Genomic DNA, 17,542 nt, shown 5'->3' on the forward strand with positions numbered 1-17,542 from the left:
AATTAATAATTCCACGTTTCTCGCATTCCTTAAATAATGCCAAAATAATAGCGACTTTTTTCCAAATCAATATCCGAGTTCCTTAAAATCAGCCAACTAATTAAAAAAAAAAAAAAAATCAGCTCAATATCCGAGCTCTATAAAATCAGCGCTCCATTAAATCAGCCAACAAATCAAAACAAAAAAAACCTGCTTCATCACATACAAAATCAAAACCCACTAATCAAAGCTTTGCAGACCTAAAGTTTTTATTTTTTTATTTTTTATTTTTTATTCTTTTATTATTTATTTATTTTAATATTTTCTTAAATTCTTTTTAAACGAAAAATTGAAATTTCCTCCCGACAAGTTTACTACGCTGAATATGACTATAGTTGAATATGACTATAGTCTAATATGATTGTATGTGACTATATCAACTGTAGTCATATTCTTTGTTTATTTTGCCGATTTTTGCATTTTCAACTTTAAATACCTGATTATATAGTGTAGTACAGTCATGTTTACCAAATTATATTTAAAAAAAAAACGAAGATCGCCTATTATTTACGAAAAAAATCCAATCAACATCCACACAAAAAAATCACAATTTTGAATCTTTGTTATTACAAGTCAACTTGTAGCCACACAAAAACATCGAAAAAATCACATGTATCAATTTTTCAACTAAAAACAACCAACAACATCATTGTAAATTAGAATAAAAACCTACAGATCTTATATATGACTATATATGACTACATAGTTGATTCTCTCCAATTAGTCTGTTGTTCGACAATTAATTCGAGAGAAAAATATATCAATTAACCATGACTATGGTCATATTAAGTCTGTATTTATTCAATAACAGTGAGTACCCAATGTGACTCCAATATGACTACACTCCTAGCTGCGTTATGGGTTTCTCAAATCTCGTCGGCGTTGTTTTATTTGCATCAATCCGGTACGGGTTAGTGGTGAGGAGGCAGAGGCAAGAGTGTTTGGGGTATTGATGGGGTTGAGAGGAGGAATGGCGTAACCCTAGGCAGCAGTTGTGGCCGGTGGCTTACATCCAGAACAAATAAAATGGAATTAAGAAGAAGAATGAATTACATTTGGTAATATTGCCGGGCTCTCTTGAGCACTTCACGTGATAAAAATAAACAAAGTTTGAATCTTAAATCATGAGAATATATATATATATATATATATATATATATATATATATATATATATATATATATATATATATATATATATATATATATATATATATATTGTTCCAGTCAAGCACTCGAGAAACTCAATCTTCTTTTCAATTTCAATTTCTCGAGATTTCACATTTGCATCTATGGATTGTTGAAGAGGGATGTGCACGAAGATCTTGCTCCATCTGCAAATTTTCAGGGGTCGCCATAGTTGCCAGTAATTAATTGACTCAAGTTTCTACAGATTGAGTTCTCAGAAGAGATGTTGAAAAGGTAAGAATATATATATATATATATATATATATATATATATATATATATATATATATATATATATATATATATATATATATATATATATATATATATATATATATATATATATATATATATATATATATATATATATTTGGAGAAAACAGCGTGAAAAAAAACTCACCCTCACTTGACGAACAACAGCCAGACAGAAGACAAGATCATTCTTCGTATTCGTCCCCATATCAAAGTTCTTTCACGTATAAACACCAAAAAAAATCGTAGCAATTCTTTTTGCACCAACACAGGAACACCAAGTTGTGTGAGATTGAATTGAAGCTCAGAGGTTGAGAGATCAATGTTTCGTAAGCGCAAAAAGAAAAAAAATATCGACAAATAATCATATAAATCTGCATCAGTTGATCAAAGACAAGAATGAGAGGAGTCTGTAATAATATATGATGCTACCCTAATTGTGAGAGAACGAGAGGAGAGAGAGAGAACGAAAGAGAGAGATATGGAGATATAAAGAGAGAATTAATGTAATCCTACAAATTACAATCACGTGAGAGGTTATGGAAAATAAATATTGTAATTATTTAAAAAAAACTTACTTATAAGGGTAGTTTCGGCTTATCACGTTTGTTGAGGGGGGTTTGAGCTTAAGATTAGATTTTGAGTTTGGGCAAAAGTCTTAAAAATCAAATGAGTTTTACTCATGATATTTTCCATTGAGGGGGGCATTGCATATATCCCCAATACATAAATATCACGCTACGAAAGTTACGACATCTCGAGTGGTGGATGTAAAATAAGAGCAACTCCAATGGAAAGGTACCAAAATGAAGTATCAAACACTTATTTGATACTTGATATAATACTTTAATACTTCTCAAAAACTCATGTGCTCCAACCATAGGTATCAAATAAATTATTATTTTAAAATATATATTTTAAAGAGTAAAAAGCAGTTTGCCCCCTAAACTAAGGGTCGATTTGCACTTTACCCCCAAATAAAAAAAATTTGCACGTTTTTACCTGAACTCGTTAATTCGTTGCACGGTGTCCCCTAAACTCAATTTTCCGGCAATTTTAACCGGAATGTTAAAACATGTGCTTTGCACGTGAGATTTTGAGGGGTAAATTCGTCCCTTCAATTTAATATTAAATACAGATAAATATTAAAAAATAAAAAAATAAATAAATAAAGGAAAAAGAAGCTGTCATCCTTCCCTGCAAACCACTTCCGAATCCTCCAAGAAACGGGTCAGCCCGGATTTGAGCTGTAGAGCAAAATCAAAATTGACGAACAATTGAGCAAAATCGACGAACAACAGAGCAAAATCGACGAACAATTGAGCAAAATCAATGAACAATTGAGCAAAATCGACGAACAATTGAGCAAAATCGATGAACAATTGAGCAAAATCGACGAACAATTGAGCGCACAAATGAAATTGAGAGAAGAAGAAAAAGGCGTACTCTTGAGCTCATCGAGCCAGCGGGGAACACTGTCGAAAGTTGACCTTCGGGTGATGTCGTAGACGACGAGTGCGCATGTTTATTCAATAAGGGTACTTATGTCTATATATTCTTTTTATTATTTAATTTATATTATTTTTTTATGTGAAATGACCTAGACCTATATTCATCTAGCAACTAGGACTTCTACCTATATAAGTCCAAAATAAGAGGTGTCTAGCAAATTTCCCCTTAAAAAAAGAGCTGTAACCCACCCCTCCCAAAACCGAACCCATCCCAAGGCCCAGCCAAGATCCCATCCCAACTAAAATTTCAATAGTCAATATCCGCCGCCGCCATGGAGAGTCTGAGATGACTGCAACCAGGGATTGTGAGGACGGCGGCGATGGTGGCGGAGCAAATCGGAGGCGGAGCAAATCTTCGCCGCCATAAACCGGAGGTTGTTCAAGGATAAACTTCCGCCTACTACCGCGGCATCAAATCCCACTAATCACGATTGAAGGCAGAGTATCGTGTAGGACGCTTGGAAAACAGATCTTAGTCGATTCAAGTGAAATATGAGATCATCATGAAGAGTTCGAGAAACCAATACGATCGTATTACAATTAAACGCGATAGTCGGTGTTGATAATTAGTGAATCCTTTTTTTTGCCTGCAATCAACATGAAATTGAATTATACGCAAATGTTTGTCAATTGATGTTTGTTGTTTTGAATTTTTGATTTATTAATCGTCGTTTTTACAACTTAATTTTCGTTCAATATTGTTTGCAGTTTATCGTTCTCCACAAAATTGGTGTTCAGGTATGATGTATTGGTATCGGTAAAGAAAGTGCCGGATGCAATCAACATGAAATTGAATTATACGCAAAGGGTTGTCAATTGATGTTTGTTGTTTTGAATTTTCGATTTATTAATTGTCGTTTTTACAACTTAATTTTCGTTCAATATTGTTTGCAGTTTATCGTTCTCCACAAAATTGGTGTTCATGTATGATGTATTGGTATCGGTGAAGAAAGTGTCGGATGCAATCAACATGAAATTCATTTATACGCAAAGGTTTTGTCAATTGATGTTTGTTGTTTTGAATTTTCGATTTATTAATCGTCGTTTTTACAACTTAATTTTCGTTCAATATTGTTTGCAGTTTATTGTTCTCCACAAAATTGGTGTTCAGGTATGATGTATTGGTATCGGTGAAGAAAGTGTCGGATGCAATCAACATGAAATTGAATTATACGCAGAGGGTTGTCAATTGATGTTTGTTGTTTTGAATTTTCGATTTATTAATTGTCGTTTTTACAACTTAATTTTCGTTCAATATTGTTTGCAGTTTATCGTTCTCCACAAAATTGGTGTTCAGGTATGATGTATTGGTATCGGTGAAGAAAGTGTCGGATGCAATCAACATGAAATTGAATTATACGCAAAGGGTTGTCAATTGATGTTTGTTGTTTTGAATTTTCGATTCATTAATTGTCGTTTTTACAACTTAATTTTCGTTCAAAATTGTTTGCAGTTTATCATTCTCCACAAAATTGGTGTTCAGGTATGATGTATTGGTATCGGTGAAGAAAGTGTCGGATGCAATCAACATGAAATTGAATTATACGCAAAGGGTTGTCAATTGATGTTTGTTGTTTTGAATTTTCGATTTATTAATTGTCGTTTTTACAACTAAATTTTCGTTCAATATTGTTTGCAGTTTATCGTTCTCCACAAAATTAGTGTTCAGGTATGATGTATTTGTGTTTGCCCTCCTGAATTTAAAACACGTCGTGGTAGACCAAAGAAAAAGAGGATACCGTCTATTGGCGAGAAGATAAAGAGGAAAATAAGATGCGGAAGATGTAAATAACTCGATAAACACAACAAGAAGTCTTGTACAAATCCGATGTATTCTTAGGGGTGATGCTTTTTAGTTATGCTTTTTATGTTTCATTTAAGAACTTGTGCTATCATTTTCAGTTTCTATTTTTGATTTTTTTTTTATTTTTTATTTTTTATTAGCTTAGGTTGATGTTTTACCATTTATAATGAAATGAACAATTTAGCAAATGGTAAATTTTGATTAGCTTATGTTCATGTTTTGATTGGCTTATGTTCATGTTTTACCATTTAGCAAATGATAAATTTGCTACAGACAACAAACACGAAGTTATTCAACAAATACATACCTCCATCTTTTATGTTGTAAACAGCAAACAACAAAAAGCAAATAACAAACTATAAACTTTTACAGCGTTCAGTGAAAATGCCGACTTTGTTTGGTTCATTACATCGCTCGTTGCACTAGTTAGCAAACAATATGTGTAAAACACAGCGCATAATATTATACTTTAAGGAGCAAACGTGTAAAACTAGTAATTGTCTTATTTTTTAAACTGTCCTACTTAGTAATTAGCGAAAATTGCAATTGCAAACATAAAAAAAAGTAACATAAACAAAGAGAAAAGTACGTCAACTAAGTCCAGGTACCAAAATAGCAACAACTAGTAGAGTACGTCAAATTATAGGATAATACAAGGATGTTTTACCAACTGCAAAATTATAATTGTATCAAAATGCAACCAAACTATATCCAAAATAGCAAGAATTCAAGGTAGTTTCTAAAATCTGATCATTATGCGCTAATCTAACTTCACAGTGTGTTCATCGTTTAAGAATTGCTGAACAAAGTCACTTCGTAATGCGCATACCCCATTTTGTGCATCTTTAATGTCTAAGGGTTGTTGGCGACAAAATTGTCGTGCGATATAAAGGACGAACATCCCGCAGTCAACTGAATCAGGCTTTTGTTGTGGTGATGTCAACGGAAACTAATTTGGCCTTTGACTTAATACCAAATTTCATCTTCCCATTTGCAATATGCATGAAACTCTTCATTTCTTTGGCATCAACCAAGAATGGATCTTCTTTTCCGTCCAATCTTCTAGGCAATGAGGAGTTGAAATGCTCCCACGAGCAGTTAATCCTATCATAAACATGTAGAGTTCAGTGGGGTATTCTGTTCATGGGACATTCACCTGAGTTTAACGGGAAAAGTAAGTAACGGAAATTGGTCACATCCTTTCCCGTAATGAAGTGTTGTACCATTTGAGTTGGTTTCATATTTTTTCGTATAACTCCCTGAAAAAACATAACATATTACTTACATTACCAATTTTGTGTTTAAGACTTATAAACAAGATTAGATTATATATACCAGAAGCAAGCTGGGGAATATCAGACTATTCCCCATACGTGTGGGGTCTACGCCGCTTGCAAAATGCTCTTCATCTTGTTGTTTCATCAAAAGGTACGCACAAGAGTCCATTATCTGCTTATGCCATAATAACCAACCATTTCGAATCAAAAATAAATCAACGTGCAAAATATGAGAAAATATCTAAATGTACGTACAAATATACGGTATGCAAATGTTAACTACAATTTAAATGTACAAACATTGTATAACATACTGCAAACACCAAACTACAAAAACATATTGCAAAAAACCAACACGATAAGTACCACAAATATAAAATGTAAACATCACAATAGACACAGTAAACTTAAATAACAAAAGACAAATATTCATGTCTAAAGTGCAAACCACAGTTAATAACAAATTGCAAACACCTAACTCAAAACATCCAACTTAGTTAACTGATTACCCAAATGAAAAATAAAATGTGCAAACAACAAATTGTAAAATGTGCAAACAACAAATAGTTCACGTTTTGTTTTAGAATAAACATAACCAAAGATGTAACATAAACAAACCCTTCAATTTTTTTACCTGATTTCGGGGATTGGAAATCATCATCCTCCTTTGCTGTTAAGGGGAAAAAAAGGGGTTCTCAAATTATTATTGAAATATTTGAAATAAATAGCAAACAACAAAATGCAAAAGTAAAATAGGAACAAAATACAAAATTAATAATGAAAGAAAAAAAATCAAAATTAAAAACCCAACATGCAAATAAAATTTTACACAAAGGATCATTGCTTACCAAGACTTAATCGTGTTTTGGCCATCGTACGAACTCCAAACAACAAACCCTAAACACCAGCCGTTGATTCCGAACAAAAAACAATTTGTAAACAGCAAACGGAACGAAGGCAAATTGGGAAACAGCAAATCGAACGAAGGCAAACGAAATGAAGGAAAAATGCTCAGACCTGGTAAAACTGCAAACGCTCAGACACTCACACGCTCAAACAACAAACCCTAAACACCAGCCGTTGTTTCCAAACAACAAACAATTTGTAAACAGCAAACCAAACGAAGGCAAATGGGGAAACAACAATTCGAACGAAGGCAAAATGCAAACGACCTGGTAAAACTGCAAACGCTCAGACACCCAAACCTATGGAAGGCTTCAGAATTTGTGGAGAGATTTTGGCTTCGAAGAAACAGAGAATAAATCGATTTCCTGATTTTTGCAATTCTAATTTTCGGATTTGCAGTATAAAAGGGAGAAAATAGGGGATTTGATTTTGAAGATTTATTTTACCGTATATTGATAGGGATATTGATAGGGGTACTTTTGACAAATTATAAATAAAAATACTTGCTGGAAATTAGAGTTTATTAGATGGATTTTAACACATATAATCTCTTATAAGAGGACCTATAGCAAATTGCCCATTTTTTTAAGGTTTTTTTTATTTATTTAATTTATTTAAACGATTAATTTATATTTAAAATATAGGATGTATGTGAATGGACAAATTTATCCCTGCAAATGTCACGTGCAATGCACATGTTTCAGTATTCCGGTCAAAATTGCCGGAAAAATTAGTTTAGGGAGCACCGTGCAACGAATTAATGAGTTCAGGTAAAAACGTGCAACTTTTTTTTGTTTGGGGGGTAAAGTGCAAAACGGCCCTTAATTTAGGGGGCAAACTGCTTTTTACTCTATTTTAAAACTCAATTTATAACATAAAAATATATTAATACATATGGATAATCTTTTTTCCATATAATAATTTCCTCTTGAAATTGCAGTTGCTATTTATTAGGAATATTTAATACTTGGTTTTCTAGGGTGCATTTTTGCACCTCCAATAAGTGGAGTATAAAAAAAAACTACCATTTTGATACTTCGGTTGGAGAGGGTTTTTTGAGTTTCGAGGTATTAAAATGGTAGTTTTAGCATTTGATACCCCATTTAATTCCCACATTGGAGTTGCTCTAAACGATATTCAGATATTAAAAATTTGAACTGGAAACTATGAATTATCGATTGCAAAATTCTCGAAATCTCAAAATTCGTGTCGAACTCTTTAATTAGCATAAACTAGTATTGTAAAACTCAAGTTATGATCTTGAAATAAAATCACACACTTACTACTAATAATTTACACTTGTTTCATGAGATGAGATCCCATAAATATTACACATTTGTTTGAAAAAAAAAAAGAAAAAAAAAACACTAAATCAAATTGATTTGAAACAAAAATCAATTTTATTAGTATGAACATCAATTTTGGGTACGACAAAATGCGCCAAAGAATGAATCGTCTCCACCAAATTCTCTCTGCACAAAAACTCCTCGCTGCAAACCCTCTCCGCCTCCCTCTCAATTTCATGTACAAACACGTGCGTTGCTCCGCCGCCGCTTTTGCTCCTCGCCAGAACTCCGGCGGTGAATATCGCCGCCATTCTCCCCGGCGACGCCGCGGAGTACCCGCTCGGCCCGTCCACCAGCACCACGTCCCACGGCACGTCGTAGATGTGGTTGGGCAAGTCGTTAATCGACAGCTTGCAGTCTGAGAAGAGTAGGTTTTGCACCGGCCGGCACTGATTGCTCTTCTCCCGCCGGTAATGGCCGATCAGATCCTGCAATTCGCCGGATCTCGTCGTGAATTGCACGTCGTACGCTTCGATCGACGGGTGCTTTCTCTCGATTTCCGAGACTGAGTGCGCGCTCTCGTCGACGAACACCGTGCGGCCGTTGTGGTTGAGCGAGCTCCAGAGGAGGGTTTCGTGTGTGAGTCCGAAGACGAGGAGGTTGCACGCGCCGCCGGCTGCGCAGCGGCGGAGGACGGAGGCGATTTTTTCCGTCTCGGCGGTGGACATTCGGCCCGACGCCGTGGCGTTCGCGGTGGCGTAGTGAAGTAGGGCGTCGGCGACGGGTTTGGGCAGCAGCTGGGAGTTGGCTCCTCCGGGCGCGGCGGAAGCGGTGGTTCTAGCGGCGGCGTTCCTCGTCGTGATCAGAGTGAAAGAGAAAGTGAAGAAAAATAAGAGTAAGAAGACGGCGATCCAACCGCGGTGTGCGGTTCCGCCGGCGGTCTTGTACACCGAGGGGTGGAGAACTATGAACTTGGCGGTGGTCTTCATAGTTTCTCTTTCTACGCAGGAATCAAACGAGTTTGTGAGGTAGGTATATTTTAAGTAGTTAACATGTATTAATTAATACTTTAATATTTAAGTTAAATTATACCTTTAAATAGAAAATTAAATTAAGAAACTTACCTAATCTAAGATTAATTAATTAACACAAGTAATTTGATAATGTTATTAAATAGATTTAAATTTTGGCCCCATATATATAGAGAGATGTTGGGGCCCAAAATAAAAGGTTGGAGCCCAAAATAAAATAGTCGAGTATTGGAGGGAAAATTCCACCGACAAAAAGTGTAAATTTCGTTAGTGAACAAATCGATTTCCACACCTACAAGTGTAATTACAGGTAGATCTTGTTTGGTTTGGAAAAAAATAGTGTTAACTAATATCAAACTTGAAGTAATGTATGCATGAATGTATAGTTGTAATAACACAAAAACTCGAGAAGAAATGTCTAATTTATTCTAAGCCTAATTTGCTTAACACATTTGGAAACCTTTGGAACGAATAGTCTTTTAAATCAGGACAATGAAATTTTGATTTTTTGTTAAAAGTCTTTTATCTATGTTTTATTCTTCACCATTCAGATTTGCTTCACTTCCGCTTCCCGCTGTTGTCATCACCGAAACTCTTCCATATACAGTCACACACACACACCATGCGTATGATGCACGCACATGCACACCTACACACAAACATATAATCAAATTCATGCACAATAATCTTTTGAAAAATCAGATATACGTATTTTATTGGTTAACTTTGTTTAACTATTAGAATTGGTAGAGATGATTGCAAATAGATAAATATTCTATTGTAGATGACCACTAAACTAAAAATAATTAAATTCCATAACAAAGCTCTCACTAAAATCTGTAACTTATAAGCACTCTATGTATTACTTAGTCCAAACTCTCTAAATACTCTAAAAAACAAAAAAAAAAAAAAAAAAAAAGAAAAAAAAAAAACCATTGAACAAATCAAATTTTACAAGTTCTTTTTTGTTTTTGATAAGTTAGAAAAATACACACACAGTCACACACTACGAATACATACAGATTTTACACACACTAAAGTGTGTAAACTTCACACTGTATTATATTGTTTATCTTGGAGGAGGAGCGATAGTCACTCAAATCCTGAATCAAAACACTGAGATCATTATAAGACGAACCCCCTTCTTCCACAGCCTTTCGCGCCATTTCCTTATAACTCACCGCCCTCCTCCTCATCTCCGCCGCCGATTCCCCCACCATAACAGCCTCCACCGCCTTAGCCACCGCCGCCGCCGTCACACCCCCGCTCGACACCCTCTCCCACTTCGTATTCCCGATGGAAACCCCAATGCCCAAAACCTCCGTCACCAGCTTCTCGTTGAAGAACTGCTCCGCAAAAAGCGGCCACGTCACCACCGGCACGCCGCCGCAGATCCCCTCCAGCGTCGAATTCCAGCCGCAGTGGGTCACGAAACCCCCAATCGCGGCGTGGTCGAGGATCACCACCTGGGGCGCCCACCCCCTTATTATCAGACCTCGATTTTTCACTCGATCCTCAAACCCTAGCGGCATCCATTCTTCGATCTCGCTCCCTTCTTCTCTCACTACCCAGACGAAATCCAGGCCCGAATTTTCCAGCCCGATTGCAATTTCACGCAGTTGAGATGGCGGAAACACAGCCATGCTCCCGAAACAAACATAGACGACCGAATTAGGGCTTTTCGAATCGAGCCACGATATACATTCGTGTATATCGATCGCCGATTTCTTCCCTCTTACAACCGTCTTCGATTCTCCGTTGCACAAAAAAAGTGGCCCTATATTCCAAGCTTTTCTCCCCAAAACGTTCCTGTAGTGATCCGCATAATCGGGTTCGAGCTCGTAGAACGTGTTCGCCACAACCCCGTAGCTTCTCCCATCCGATTCCTTCATTCGCTTCATCAATTCGATTAAATCGGATTCGTTTTCCTCTAGGTCATATTCGGGTACTTGCGTTCTCACAAGCTTCACCTCATGTGGGAGATTAGGCACAATAAACGGCTCAAGATCAGAAGAAACGTTTTCAAAAGGCTTGTGGCGCCTCATTTGCTCAGTAGCCGATAGAGCGAAATAGCTAGTCCCGTGAAAAACCAATCTCGGGATTCCGAATTTGGCTGCAGAATCGACTGTCCAAGGTAAGAACATGTCCGAGATGAGACAATCCGGTCTGAATTCTTGGAGGAGTTTTTCGAGTGGTGGTTGGAGTAACGAGAGGGCTTTGACGAAGTTTGGGATTAATTCGTCTGAGGTTACTTGATCGAGGCTCACTATGTGGTCGGGCAGTCCGGAATCTTTCGGTGGGAATTCGATGGTTTGAATCCCGATTTCGATTCCGGAGTTTTGGGCTTTCTTGATTGGTTCGGAGAAAGCGGGGGTGGAAATGATGGTGGTTCTTAAGCCCCTCGAGGTGAAAAGTTTGGCCATGTCAAGGGTTGGGATCATGTGGCCATGAGCCAACATTGGGAAAAAGAAAATATGGAGCTTCCCCATTTGTGTACTACTAGGTAAAGGGGAAAAGAACAACCTTTGCCTGAATAAACTAGTGGGAAATCAAGAAAGAAACTGAAGTGAGTTGGCTGGGAATTTGGAAGGTGTTAGAGTTCAAATTGAGGTATGCATATGTGTGTATGTGTGTGTGTGTGTGTGTGTGTGTGTGTGTGTGTGTGTGTGTGTGTGTGTTAGGGGGGTTTGGAGAGTTCTAGGAAAGAAGGAACCTTGCAAAGTCAGAGAACAAAATTGTGTTTGAAGGTGAAAAGGGGAGGAATAAATATCATAATTCTAGCACAAAATATCATCAAATTTTATTTTTTAACTTTGTCATTTTGAAGTTGCCTTTAATAAAATCCAAAAACAGAAATTGCTTGGAAGTTGATAGAAGCTGGAGTTTGGTGGCTATGGGGTTTTGTATTTGTCCTGTGTAAGTGTTGATTGGGTGACAAAAAGTAGCCATGGACCCCCTTCTACAGAAGCCATCAAGATCACATGATGAATATGTTACAAGTTTCTTTCTTATTTATTTATTTTTTTTCTTTTTCTTGGGTTAAATACTTCCCGGTAAATTTCATCCGGTGTAGCATAAAATAAACCCCTTTTGACTACATATTCATTATATTTTGGGATATAATATTATTTGTTTGTTATTTTGACTATATATTCATTTTATTTTGGGATATAATATTATTTGCTTCATCATGTTATATCCTATCATACAAGTCTATTGATACATACGTAATTTTACACACATCCACATGTATATGAGTGTGATTGTATATAAATCAAAAGTCAGAAAAGAAAAAGAAGACGACAGTGTATTTCACCTCTATAAGAACATACACCACCATATTGAAATCCAAATCTCACTAGAATAATAGATTCTAACTACAGCAGCCATACAAGTAAAAACATTTTAAAACAAAATTTACAGGCACAAGCCGTACAAGAATGATGTTTTTATTCTCAGTTTGGGAGCATAGTCAATACCTTAATTACCTCTTAATGGGATCGATAATCATCGATAACATAACAAGAGTTTAATCACATGTTTTCAGCAGTTTTCTTTATGTGAAGAGCGCCTCTCACGACATCGCCCCTTGTAATAATACCAATCTATACATACACACAGCAAGTAGACAAACTGTAAGGATTTAATTTCCGATTCTAATTAATATCAAATATAAATGGAGAAAAAATCAAAATACAGGCACGTTACCAGCTTTCCTTCACCGTCTACAACTGGTAGTCGGCGGTACTTTGTTTTAAGCAATAACCTACGTCAGCATCAACCATTTCTTCGATTAGATGATAATGGAAAAGGGAAAAAATAAATAGAAAACAGTGTCGTCATATTAGATTCTACAACTTTCTATCTGCAATTTATAGTAGTTTCTGGAGATGACAACACGATTATTCTGATATTTTGCAAATCTAAAGTATTTAAATATTATCACTTCCATCAGGTATCAGGAGTTGTAAGGAAATAAAAGTGCTCTTTTATATTTCTTGTTAAGATTAATAATTCAATATGAAACCGATCGATTGGGGAGGGTAAGAAAGTCAAATACCTCACGGCATCCTCAAGATTGGTACTTTCACGCACAACGAGAGGAGCAGGAGTCATAAGGTCACCCACAACCTTCCCGTTGGTTTTGCTGAGTAATCTCTGAATTTCATTGAATGTCTGCATGGATCAAATATTAGAAGCTGATAGAAGTATTGTATTAAGATATGTCAATCAATCAACTTAAAGTTATTAACGAGATTAATTAAAAAAATATATATATAGAGAGAGAGAAGTTATTAAAGAATAAGCATCAGCTGAGGAAATCTCGAGTTGAGTCTCACTTCATATCTATTTTAATATAATATACAATAGAAAAGTGCAGAAATAAGCGCAAAGAACAGAAAATTTGTCGCCGTTTTAAAATATATACCATCATATACTATTAGAATGACACAATCACGTAATTTGCTTTTCAAAAGTTAGAACGATAATGAATTCTTGAAACATCAACTGTCACAATGTATAAGGAACTAGAAATCATGTCGAACACAGTTTATTATCCAAAATGACAAGCGGAGCACTATACACAGAAATAATTAAATTTATTTTATATTTCTCTCTCAACGAAGAAGAGTTATAGGAATCATGTGTATGCTGGGGGTATTATAATGAGCACAAAAAAGACAAAATACACTTCTAGTTTAATATGATAAAAGCATCAGTAAAGCAGAGAAATCTACGTTTGCCTTTTGTACATCTGGAAACTTGGGTGGCAAATTTTCACAATTATACAAGAAAAGTAAGTTCATGTTATGAGGTCTTAACAACCAAAGAACATGGTACTCATCAATTATAGGCATGCATAGTTCTAAACAAAGGAAGAAGATATATACATACTTTCCAAGTGCTGTCGGCAACCGGGAACATATTTGTATCTTGTTGACTACCACCTAAGTATGACAGATGAAAAAAAACATAATTAGACATCAACCTTCATGTAAGATATACTGAACATGTCAATACCAAATCCAATTTAACTCAAAAAACAATAAAAAGAAAAGAAGATATGATAATGCTTAATGACTGATTTTAATTCGATTGTTTACACTCTGCAACTACTTTTGAACAAGTCTAATAAGGTAAGACCTTGCTGATATAATCCCAGCACACAGAAAGTCCCTTATGTGTCTTGAGTAACCATAACCAAATACGAACAATGTGCATTGCTGAAGGGAGTAAGTACTGGAGATGTCAGCTGAACCCTCATTAACTTGACAGTATCTTCTGCCTCCTTGCTGGATTTTATTACTTTATTCACTTCCTTTACTTTTCAAGCATATCGAGAATGAGAATATATCAATCGATTGTCTCACAAGTGGTCCCGTTCCATTGACTGTGCAAACCCTCTTTTCTAATCATAAGTCCTCATAAGGTGTCCTAAAACTAAAACAACTTAACCACTAAGAGATCTGTTCATTTCTGCCTCTTAGAACTATTGATAATTATAGTTAGCTTAAAAACAACCAACTCTCTCGTTAAGAGAGTTAGTACCTAGCTTTTAATTATTAGAGTCAAGGTGTCTGGTTCCAATCCCGTCTCTCCCGACTTTCCCATTTGTAACAAGATTAAAAAAAATTATTAACAAAAAAGAAGTTTGATAACTTCAATAGTACCTGAGATGGAGTCAAGTGCCAACAAATCGTAGTCAGAGACAACACCAACCTACAAAAACATCAAGAAATCGTCAAGATTCACAAGAATAACACCATCTACATAATTACTACTAGAAATTAATGCAGACGCTCCTCAATGCAAAAGATAATCATACAGAAGATGTAAAATTACCAACTTCCAGTCATCATTGACCACAGGAAATCCAGTAATTCTTTTCTCAACAAGAGTATCAAGAGCTGTGCATACAAGAAAAAACAGTTAAACAAAAGAGTGAACTGGTTGAAAAAAATTCAACAAATAAAATGTCAACAACCAATACCTTCATCAACAGTGGTTGTCGGTTTTACAACATGCAAATGCTCTCTTCTTGTCATAAAATCACCAACTGTGAAGATTCCATCTCGCGGCTGTAAGATGAAAAGGATACAAATTCAGTAAGGGTGAAGATTCCCTAAATTTCATTTTTCAAAACCAGATGGTCCTTCTATATTGTTGGTACTTAGTGATTTAAGAATTTAGGCAAGTGAGATGGATTATTTAATAAATAAGTCATCAACACAAATAAGGTATAAATGGGAAAAGATAACTGCACATATTAAAATAGAAAGATCCATTTACAAAATTAATGAAAAACAAGATTGACGCAATTAATTTTGTGAAAGTCGTGGCAGACCAGCAGCCAATTTGCCGTTGCCATTCGAGCTAAATTCACCAAGGAATTATACGGGCCAAGTTGGTGGTTCATACAAATCGAGCTTGAAATATCCCGTCGATTTCAGCTCACACCAAGTAACCTTACAAATTGATTAGGAAACCGTGAATTCTGTTTTTCCTAGGCTAGTTAACCACTTCAATTTTATTTTTATTTTCGTAAAAGCTCAACATCTGCAAGAGTTTCTACTATTCTTTCACCAATTAACAGCAATTGTCGCTTCTTGTTCCTAAATTCACTATAGTATCCCAATTTTCGCACTCCACGGGAGAGTACGAACTTGAATCATGTGCCATATTCATGAATCATGAACTCCTAGGGTTAAATATAAACTCTAGCAAATTCTACATAACTGCCAACTGAATCAGAAGATATACCAAAAAACCATATACCAAGCAATTTTTTTCTACAACCATATCATTTGAATTCCAAAACTTCAGGTTTTAATAACATATTTATGCAAAATTAACTGAAAATTCTGAGATTTAGACTGAGAGGCAGGGATTACTCACGGGAACTGAATTGGGGGTGTCGATGCTAGCAGTGGCAAAGGGAAGAGCACTCGGCCGTCTGAATTCAGAAAATTGGCGTCGCCGCCGGCCGGAAGACGCGGAACTGGTGGTAACGGCGGGTTTGGGGAATCGAGAGGTGCTGCTACAGTGCGCGAAGGTACAGGATAAACTGTGGCCATGGACGGTGGAGATTGATCCTGAAAGTGAAAAAGCGACTCGGAATTCAGCAAAAATAACGGATTCCATTGGCTAGGTTTGATGCGTGTGAGAAAAAGTGAAAGGGAAGAAACGACGATGCCAGTTATAGAGAGAGAAAGAGGAGAGAGAGAGAGAGATAGGTGGAAAGGGTACTGAGATATTTTTTCACATTCCCGCGTGTACGTTATACACTTCACATTTCTCTGTAGCTCTCTCCTCTGATTAGGGGAAGTTTATTAGGACGTGTTTGGCATTAATTAATTAGTTTTTATGTTAAATTACATTTTCACCCTTTATTATGCTGTAAGTATGGGTAGTTTCGGTATGGTTATCGAATATTTAGCTCAATGTCATGTACTTATCGTATTTCTTGGTATTGAAATTTTTGATACTGCTACATTACCAATAATTTCGGTTAGCGTTACTTTCGATACGATATTATTGGTATTTGGTACTCTACCGTTAATTTTAATGATGGAATTGCATGATAATAATTTAGATGAATATGAAAAAAATCTTGAATTGCTTGTAATTACTAAGAAACTTGTAGAAAACTTTTCTCATACCATAATCACTCAGATTTTGTCAACTCGCTCACCTCAACCCCAACTCATCATCATATGTAAACTCGCTCTCTTGTTTTCCACACTCAAAAGTGTATCTCACTCTCACATAGAATAACTTAGATCTAGAATTCGGAAGAGATTCAAATTTGTATGAGTCTTATCTCTTTCCGACTAAATGATCTACTATATGGATAAAAAGTAAAATTGTATCAAAAGTAGAGAGCGACTAAATGATCTACTATATGGATAAAAAGTAAAATTGTATCCAAAGTAGAGAGCATAAATAGTACAACCATCATCATCGTAGTCAAATGGATAAGTCGCTGAAAGATGTCAATGACAATTCAATGCGGTGGTTCGATACATGTGAGACAAAAGATCATATTTTAGAGTGGTCCAAATAAAAGAGTTGAGAATCTAAGTCAATATCAAAACATACAAATTGGGCTTTCAAATCACCAAGTGGACTTTGTGCTATTTGGGCCGTCTAGATTGGGCCGCCTCAAATAGAAATCGAATTAATAAACTAAATTCTTGATTAATTCAATTTAGACCCAAAATCCAACATACAAGTACTTCAAATGGCAA

General features: G+C 35.8%; 3 protein-coding genes and 1 long non-coding RNA gene across 5 annotated transcripts; all 4 read right to left on the reverse strand.

The window, feature by feature from the left end:
- Window positions 1-5,860: 5,860 nt before the first annotated feature.
- LOC148765093 (uncharacterized) lies at window positions 5,861-7,495 on the reverse strand. 2 transcript variants are annotated; one of them, XR_016029746.1, is made up of 5 exons: window positions 7,243-7,495; window positions 6,919-7,087; window positions 6,705-6,740; window positions 6,129-6,242; window positions 5,861-6,052 (listed from the first exon to the last, which is right to left on the reverse strand). It is a non-coding gene; the product is annotated as an uncharacterized LOC148765093 (long non-coding RNA). The 2 variants fall into 2 exon arrangements; XR_016029745.1 differs by lacking the exon at window positions 7,243-7,495 and having other exon boundaries at window positions 6,919-7,212.
- A 733-nt stretch (window positions 7,496-8,228) lies between these two features.
- Window positions 8,229-9,293, reverse strand: LOC105952027 (protein IRREGULAR XYLEM 15). The gene has a single exon (XM_012975526.2). The coding sequence runs from the start codon at window positions 9,249-9,251 to the stop codon at window positions 8,349-8,351; it is 903 nt and encodes a 300-aa protein (XP_012830980.2). The 5' UTR covers window positions 9,252-9,293; the 3' UTR covers window positions 8,229-8,348.
- Window positions 9,294-10,085: 792 nt separating this feature from the next.
- LOC105952104 (scopoletin glucosyltransferase) lies at window positions 10,086-12,432 on the reverse strand. Its single transcript, XM_012975615.2, has one exon. It carries the CDS (start codon window positions 11,780-11,782, stop codon window positions 10,328-10,330), a length of 1,455 nt encoding a protein of 484 aa, XP_012831069.2. The 5' UTR covers window positions 11,783-12,432; the 3' UTR covers window positions 10,086-10,327.
- Window positions 12,433-12,584: 152 nt separating this feature from the next.
- On the reverse strand, window positions 12,585-16,608 carry LOC105952103 (CBS domain-containing protein CBSX2, chloroplastic). Its single transcript, XM_012975614.2, has 8 exons — window positions 16,191-16,608; window positions 15,286-15,373; window positions 15,138-15,202; window positions 14,966-15,014; window positions 14,190-14,242; window positions 13,354-13,469; window positions 13,002-13,059; window positions 12,585-12,898 (listed from the first exon to the last, which is right to left on the reverse strand). The coding sequence occupies exons 1-8, from the start codon at window positions 16,434-16,436 to the stop codon at window positions 12,827-12,829; spliced, it is 747 nt and encodes a 248-aa protein (XP_012831068.2). The 5' UTR covers window positions 16,437-16,608; the 3' UTR covers window positions 12,585-12,826.
- Window positions 16,609-17,542: the final 934 nt, after the last annotated feature.

Source organism: Erythranthe guttata, chromosome 14 (assembly GCF_056151865.1).
Source record: "Erythranthe guttata isolate IM_541 chromosome 14, IM_541, whole genome shotgun sequence".
NCBI lineage: Eukaryota > Viridiplantae > Streptophyta > Magnoliopsida > Lamiales > Phrymaceae > Erythranthe > Erythranthe guttata.

Coding starts and splice junctions, on each gene's coding strand:
- LOC105952027 (XM_012975526.2), bottom strand. CDS start 9,251: ATGAAGACCACCGCCAAGTTCATAGTTCTCCACCCCTCGGTGTACAAG.
- LOC105952104 (XM_012975615.2), bottom strand. CDS start 11,782: ATGGGGAAGCTCCATATTTTCTTTTTCCCAATGTTGGCTCATGGCCAC.
- LOC105952103 (XM_012975614.2), bottom strand. CDS start 16,436: ATGGAATCCGTTATTTTTGCTGAATTCCGAGTCGCTTTTTCACTTTCA. Junction 15,203..15,285: donor GACAACCACTGTTGATGAAG/GTATTGGTTGTT, acceptor TTGTATGCACAG/CTCTTGATACTCTTGTTGAG. Junction 12,899..13,001: donor TAGACGGTGAAGGAAAGCTG/GTAACGTGCCTG, acceptor GTGTATGTATAG/ATTGGTATTATTACAAGGGG.